We start from the raw sequence: 8,415 nt of genomic DNA, 5'->3' as shown, positions 1-8,415 counted from the left end.
AAAAGTGCATTTTTTCCAGTCATAATGAATACTTAGAATTTGATGCTGGTGGTAAGTATTCATGAAAAAGGTAACATTAGTGAATGGGTAGCATAAATTCTGGACATAAACAACTAACAATCTCACACAATGTCCCTTTAAGTTGTTGTTGAAGCTATCAACCATTTCATCAGGTGTGCAGTGACCATTTAGTAGGTCACCCGATTTGATGAGGTCTGAAATCTTAAGCTCAGCAGAGGCATTAATGCGTCGTCTGGGAAGGACATTGTTGGATGTGCTAATTTGTGTTGAAATGTCAAAATCAAAAAACACACAGTGGTGGTCGGAGAAGCCAACGTCCGTGACCGATATATTGTTGATATCAAGCGCATGTGAAATAACAAGGTCAAGTGTGTTGCCTTTCCGATGGGTAGGCTGTTCAGTGACATTCTGGACGAGACCGACCGATATTATAGGCAGTATTATAGGCAGTATTAACTCCAGTATTAACTACAGTATTAACTACAGTATTATAGGCAGTATTAACTCCAGTATTATAGGCAGTATTATAGGCAGTATTAACTCCAGTATTATAGGCAGTATTAACTTCAGTATTAACTCCAGTATTAACTCCAGTATTAACTCCAGTATTATAGGCAGTATTATAGGCAGTATTATGGGCAGTATTAACTCCCGTATTATATCCAGTATTATAGGCAGTATTAACTCCAGTATTATAGGCAGTATTAACTCCAGTATTATAGTACAGTATTATAGGCAGTATTATAGGCAGTATTAACTCCAGTATTATAGGCAGTATTAACTCCAGTATTATAGGCAGTATTATAGGCAGTATTAACTCCAGTATTAACTCCAGTATTAACTCCAGTATTAACTCCAGTATTATAGGCAGTATTAACTCCAGTATTATAGGCAGTATTAACTCCAGTATTATAGGCAGTATTATAGGCAGTATTAACTCCAGTATTAACTCCAGTATTAACTCCAGTATTATAGGCAGTATTAACTCCAGTATTAACTCCAGTATTAACTCCAGTATTATAGGCAGTATTAACTCCAGTATTATGGGCAGTATTAACTCCCGTATTATATCCAGTATTATAGGCAGTATTAACTCCAGTATTATATTATAGGCAGTATTAACTCCAGTATTATAGTACATTTTGGACTGTTTTTTCCACACACCTGAGTGCTGGGTTGACTTTGTTATGATGTATTTGAGTCTTTCCAGCAAAGAGTGAATTGGCCCGTTAACACCATATGCAGTATGACGCCACTGTCCCATCTTTATTTATGTGTGTTTATTTATTTATGTGACACTTTAGAATTCTAATTAAGAACCCATTACTTTTTAGAACCCCAATTAAGCTCCCATCTTTAAATAACAACCTAGAATCCTAATGAAGATCCAAAAAGTGAATAGGCCCTGTCGACGTGGCCATATGCAGTATGATGCTACTATCCCATCTGATATTAGCAGTGTGCCACTGTAGAATTCTAATTAAGAACTGACCTCTATCTAGCAGCATTCTACTGTAGAACCCCAATTAAGCTCCCAACTTTAATTAGCAGTGTTCCACTGTCGAATTCTAATTAGGATTCTATTTCTATTGAGCAAGGTGCCAGGACCTGATGGACTCCCAAAGAGACGTGATGGAAACCAGAGACCCAGTGGACTCCCAAAGACACTTGCAAGACAAGGACAGTCTTGGATTAGCAGGTGAGATAAAGATCAAACATTAAAGAAAGAATAAGAATATACCAAAGTCAAGTTGTTGTACGTGAACTCTAAAACAAAAAAATCTCTATGCAGGTGCTGAAGGCCATGTTGTGACCTCTAACCTGTCAGCTCAGGATGGCAGCCATGTTGTGGCTCCTGTTATTTCCCAGAATACCATTCAGGGAAATGTCACCACCACCATCACCAACATCACCAACATCACACACAATCCCAGTAAGTAACTGGCACCATAACTGGGATTAAAACTGATACCATCACCTCTAACACAAAAACCATCATATCACAACACAACACGACACAGCACAACAAACTCATATTACCCCATTACATTGAGGAATACTCATATTACCTAATAACAGCTTGTGACAAACACAGCTCAGGATGGCAGCCATCTTGGGGACCCCTAATTTGTCAACTCAGGATGGCTAGGATGGCGGATCGCTAGTCAGTTAGCTAAATGGAGTCGCTAAACACCTAACAGGTTAAATGACGGTGAATATGAGCACTATTTCTAAATACGTGACGATTCCGTATTCCAAGGAACACTTGACAACCCTAGACCAGGGTTCCCAAACTTAACCATGACAAGGCCCCGACATAGTCTTAGATTCCAGCCAGAAGGCCCGCCTCATATGGGCCGTACCACACTGTTTTTTTCCCCTGTGCACCCGCTTTCACAACTCGAGGGAGGTGGTGCATTCCCATTCAAGTACTACATAAAACATCATACATATTTATTACATAATATAACCATATTTACACTGTAAAGAAGACAGTTGGCAACCCTAGACTACCATGGGGCCCGAGCAGAATTCTAACGGAACAGGAGACCATCCTAACTCTACTCAATAGTCACGTACACCACACACACACACACACACACACACACACACACACACACACACACACACACACACACACACACACACACACACCACCACACACACACACACACACACACACATACACACACACACACACACACACACACAGCACTTGTATGAATATAGCTACGTACACAAAGCTACGTCTACTGCATTTAATTGGCTGCACCAATTTCATTGCATATTCCAACTGTAGGTAAGAATGCAGAAATTCCATTGATTTCCTAATTGCAATGTCCTACACAACTGACAATGAATAAAATACGGGACAGTTCATTTTGGCGGGGGGGTCTGTAAAAGGTATCATCATTTGGCAGGTCTATATTTGAGCTTCATCAAATGCCTGTCACAATAGAAGTGTGATGGGTTTTGTTTACATCCGGGCTGTATTGAACCCTCTGGAGGGCCGTCTGTTTGACAGCCCTGGTATTAGGGGTCTTCAAAGTCTTCCTTTCAGGGGTCCCCAAACTGAGGGGACAAATCTGCCTGATTAGAATAATTCTATATGCTGTACGTGATGAGAGGGGGATTTGACTAAGGATGCTCTTGTCCTCCGTGTTGCTACATTTCTTCTCAGTTCTTCCCAACTGAACTTAGGCAGTAACCTACTGTACTCAGTAAATCCACTGTGTCTGTGTTAGTGTGATCGTAGGTGTGTGTGTGTGCGTGTGTGCGTGTGTGTGTGTGTGTGTGTGTGTGCGTGTGTGCGCGCGCGAGTGCGCGTAATATTACTAAGTGAATTCATGAGTTGTTCCTTTGTGTCACTCTGCAGGCCCTGTGGATTCCATGGCAACCAACCCCAAACAGGAAACAGGTGAGTCCAAACAGGAAGCAGGTGAGAGGCAGCCAGAGAGGCTGGATAGCACAGCATGTGGTCTATATATACTGTAGATATACATACAAACAGCCAGAGAGGCTGGACAGCACAGCATGTGGTCTATATATGGGTAGATGACGTGACGTGTAAATTTTGCTGTCGCAGGCTCTTAAAATTAAGTAAATTCATGCTTTCAAAATTGTCAATGCTGATGTTGTTGTTGTGAAAAAGTAATGTGTCATAAATCCAGAGTTTAAATAAGTATACTTCATTTTGAGTCAAATGTCACATTTGTCCTATGGTGTGACTGAGGCAAGCCTGGTTCTCCATATTAAAAAAATAAAATAAAAAAATAATCAAAGCTCAGTCATTTGTCTAAACAACCCTGGCATGTTTTTCAAGGTGTCTATTTTAGCAAGTGGCAATGCTTATTTTTTTCCTGTTTTTCTGAGACCGTATGGACTTATGAAACTTTGTCGCAGAAAACAATGTCCTGTGGTGTGACATCATATTTTTGGTTAATTCTGTGGATAATTATCTATTGTTGAAGCTCCAGCGGTACATAAATTGTGACTTTAGACCCTTAAGAAGCCAATGGCAAGGGTGGATTTTAGGTTTTTCTCTCAGAGTACTTCAATCAATCAATTATGTTTTGCTACCACAAGATGTATTAGTTTTGTAGTCCTTTGGTGTGACAGCCATAAAATACATTTTGACAATAGTGTATATTTTTCAAATTTTTTTCTTATGTAGATGTATGAAAATGCATCTTACTAAAGGTGAAATTGTATTTCAGTTGGCAACGACATGGCTTTAAATTAACTCAAAGAGCCCGCCGGGTTGACGAATCCCGAGCGTGAGCTGGATCTAAACAAAACAGCAGCCACTGAAGGCGTGGGAGGGCGAGGGACAGAATCTCCAAGTAGCTGCAGATCTGTTAAGTTAATAACAAAAACACACTAAGTTATCCGGTTCACTAATGCCCCAGGATAGCAGCAAGGCAAGGAAGGGATACATACCGTTAGGCTGGAAATGGTTCTACAAGGCCACTATCCATTGTGAGCTCCGAACACAAACGCGCTACATTCCGCTGCTGATCCAAAACCAGAGGAGAGGAATTAGACAAAGGCTACACCATGCAATCTAAGCAGCCCACCGAGTCCTACGGTAACTTACCTAGCATCCAAAGACACTGCCACAGAGCTAGCTACCCCATGAGTCAGCTGGCAGCTTCCCACAGGGCAACGCAACCCCTCTGGCAACCGAGGCACCAAAAGCACCGTTTGGATACACTGCAGAGCAAGCGAATTACGCAGTCAGAAAAAGGTCATCAAAGCAGCCAAAACTACCAGATAGGCACAAACGCAATCACCACGCGGCCCTTCCTTTAGGGCAGTCATGGGTGAGCGGTTAGGGCGTCAGACTTGCATCCCAGAGGTTGCCGGTTCGACTCCCGACCCGCCAGGTTGGTGGGGGGAGTAATCAACCAGTGCTCTCCCCCATCCTCCTCCATGACTGAGGTACCCTGAGCATGGTACCGTCCCACCGCACTGCTCCCCATGGGGCGCCACTGAGGGCTGCCCCCTTGCACGGGTGAGGCATAAATGCAATTTCGTTGTGTGCAGTGTGGAGTGCTGTGTCACAATGACAATGGGAGTTGGAGTTTCCCAATGGGCTTTCTTTCTTTTCTTTTTCTTCCACTCCAAATCCCACCACGAAATAAGGACTGTTCTCCCCAAACGAAACCAGGCATGTGCCAACCTCCAGTGCGCACCTATTCCCCAGCTTCAGTATCCGTGCGATTGTGCATCCCGTCACACTATCGTCATTAGCAAAGTCCTTCATATGAGCAACTCAACTCTCTCTCGACAGCGACGCTCACCACTAAATCCAAGGGAATGGTAAGACGGTCTTAAGACGGTTAGCAACGGCAAAAATCGAGAAACGGACCCCAGATTGGTAACAAAAAGCAAGCAGCATATGGTCAGAGAAATTAGAATAGGGGAGAAGCTTCACTCTGATTGGTTCCCACTGTAGTCACAGTTCCACCTAGCTTCCACTAGTTGGCGAACGTGGGCAAGTGGAAACAGTGGAAAAGGAATGGCATGGAAAATGCATACCTAAAAGCATATGTTACATACATGTATTTACTTACATTTACAGCAGATATTTCACTAACTTTCTTACAGACCAACAGCCATTGTTATCGAAGCTGAAAGCATTGATTGTCTCAAAGTACAAGAGAGTGAAAGAATATAATTCCCTACTGGGACAGGATGTCTTGCTGACTGATCGCTACACTCAGCTGTTGATCATTGAGAAACACAGACAGCAGGAGGAAAGAGAGAAGGAGATATGCACGAGTGGAACAGGGTTCTTTAGTGCCAGACAGAGGGAATATAAAAGTATCTCTGTGGACCAGCTCTTTAAGTCTGATTGTGGAGAGGTTCAAACAGTAATTCTCCAGGGCAACTCTGGACATGGCAAGTCCTTCACCGCTCAGAAGATCATGTTGGACTGGGCATCAGGAAGCCTTTACCGGGACCACTTTGAGCTTGTTTTACACATCTGCTGCAAGGAACTCAACCTTCGAGACAGAAAAGGGGAACTGAGTGTTGTAGATCTTGTGAGCATTGACAAGAAATTTGTCCCACTGGTCCAGAAGAAACTGAAGGAATCACCAGAGAAGGTGCTTCTCCTTATTGATGGATTTGATGAACTTCAGGTTCCAGAAATCCGCAAGTCTTCTGTGAAAGACCTTTCCAGCCCAGCTCATGTTGATGCCATTTTGGACGCTCTAAGTGGAAGCAGACTATCTGGGTGCCACCTGCTAGTCACCACCAGGCCCACTGCTTCAGACAAACTGAACAAGCTCCTCAAACGTCCAAACGTGCGCTGCACTGAGATCCTGGGCTTCTCTGAGGAGGGCGTGCTGAACTACTTCAAGAAGTTCTGTAATGAAAAGGCACTTGACAACGTGAAGGAAAACGAAACTCTCTACACGTCCTGCTTCATTCCTGTCATTTGCTGGATTGTCTGCACTGTATTCAGGGAGAACATGGAAAAGCACATGGAAGTGGCTAATGCTTTGGAAACAACTACCTCCATATTTGTCCACTTTGTGTCAATTCTGCTTGAGCACCACTGCCAGGGTTTGGAACAGTCCGTGGCAGATCTGCTGTGGAGCCTTGGCCAGTTGGCAGAGAGTGGGATACAGAAGCAGCAGGTACTATTCGACAGGAAGAGTGTGGAAGGCACAGTCTCAGATCCCACTAGTGTTCCCTTCCTGTGTAAATTCCTGCTGAAGGAGACAGTGAGAACAAATGAAATGTTCAGTTTCATGCATATCAGCTTCCAGGAGTTCTTCACTGCACTTCACTACACCCAAGACGAAGAGAGGGTGAAAGAGCTGCTTACACTAATGGAGCAACAGGAACTCAAAACCCATCTCCTACCTGTCATTCAGTTCCTCTTTGGTCTTGCAAATATGAAAGTGGTGCAAGATCTAAAGGACCTTGAGTTGATCACCAACATCTGTTTGGAAAAACATCTGAAAGAGTGGGTGGTTAAACTCATTGAAAAGAAAGATACCAGAAAGTTGCTCTTCACTCTCCACTGTCTGTACGAGCTCCATGATGAGGAGTTTGTGAGGGCAGCCATGGCGAAGTGGGAGAAGGTGAAGTTTGAGTCCATCCCCCTGACGAGGGCAGACTGCTGGGTGCTGCTGTACTGCCTGCAGTGCTGCCCCACCATCCCAAGCCTGACGCTCTCACGGTGCAACATCACACCAGATAAACTGAGAATGCTGCAGCCTGCATTGAACAAATGTCAGGAGCTGGGGTGAGTGAATGGTGGTGTGTGTGTGTGTGTGTGTGTGTGTGTGTGTGTGTGTGTGTGTGTGTGTGTGTGTGCGCGTGCGTGCGCGTGCGTGCGTGCGTTCATGTGGAGAAGAGAGTAGCATTTATTAATCCCGAAAGAAATAATGGTGCCTAGTAGCATACAGTATATACAACGGGATAATTTCACATTAACATCACATACAAAAAGTGTAGTCTCAGTGATAAAGATAAGTGTGTAATATGGGGGGGGGGAGGTGTGACAAGATAAGTGTGTAATATTGGGGGGGGGGGGGGTAAAGATAAGTGTGTAATATGGGGGTAGATTTATGCGGTGTATTACGAGTGCTGTGTATTATGAGTGGTGTAAAAGTGTGATGGCCCTGGGGACAGAGGACTTACGCAGCTTGTCAGTCTTGCAGGGAATGGCACAGAATCTGTGGCTGAACAGACTTCTCTGGTTTGCAAAGACTGAGTGCAAGGGGTGATGGTCATTGTCCATTATAGAGTCCAATCTGCCCAGTGTCCTCTTTTTGGCTGTTATGTGGTACTGAGACGTACCAACAACAGACTCAGCTTTCCTCACCAGCTTGTCCAGGCGTCCAGCATCTCTCTTCCTGATACTCCCACCCCAGCATGCCACAGCATAGGAAAGCACACTGACCTTGACAGACTCGTAGAACATCTGCAGGAGTCTGTTGCAGACATTAAATGATCTCAGCTTCCTCAGAAAGTAGAGCCTGCTTTGTCCTTTCTTGTAGACTGCGTGTGAATTTACTGACCAGTCAAGTTTACTATATTATCCAGATGTACCCCCAGGTATTTGTAGGTTCAGACTGTCTCCACTGTGTATGTGCGTGAGTGTTTCAGGGAGAGACAGGCTGATTGTGTGTGTGTGTGTGTGTGTGTGTGTGTATCTGTGTTTGTGTGTGTGTGTGTGTGTGTGTGTGTGTGTGTGTGTGTGTGTGTGTGTGTGTGTGTGTGTGTGTGTGTGTGTGTGCGCGTGCGTGCGTGCGTGCGTGTGTGCGTGCGTGCATTCTTGAGTGCATGATGTGAATGTGACTGCATAGGGCATCTGGAAGTCATCACAACTAATGTTGATGTGTTAACCAAATCTTATCTGGCAGCTGATATTAG

At 44.1% G+C, this 8,415-nt stretch overlaps 1 protein-coding gene across 1 annotated transcript in view; it reads left to right on the top strand.

The window, feature by feature from the left end:
* The first annotated feature begins 1,632 nt into the window (after positions 1-1,632).
* The window catches only part of LOC134442408 (NACHT, LRR and PYD domains-containing protein 1 homolog), a 10,145-nt gene continuing 3,362 nt past the window's right edge, over positions 1,633-8,415 (top strand). The window contains exons 1-4 of the mRNA XM_063192579.1: positions 1,633-1,720; positions 1,814-1,954; positions 3,398-3,460; positions 5,632-7,282. Of these exons, the coding sequence (XP_063048649.1) occupies positions 1,633-1,720; positions 1,814-1,954; positions 3,398-3,460; positions 5,632-7,282 (1,943 nt within the window). The remainder of the gene's footprint in view (positions 1,721-1,813; positions 1,955-3,397; positions 3,461-5,631; positions 7,283-8,415) is intronic.

This window comes from Engraulis encrasicolus, unplaced genomic scaffold (genome assembly GCF_034702125.1).
Source record: "Engraulis encrasicolus isolate BLACKSEA-1 unplaced genomic scaffold, IST_EnEncr_1.0 scaffold_153_np1212, whole genome shotgun sequence".
In the NCBI taxonomy this organism is placed as follows: domain Eukaryota; kingdom Metazoa; phylum Chordata; class Actinopteri; order Clupeiformes; family Engraulidae; genus Engraulis; species Engraulis encrasicolus.
This window is presented reverse-complemented; position numbering and strand designations above follow the sequence as displayed.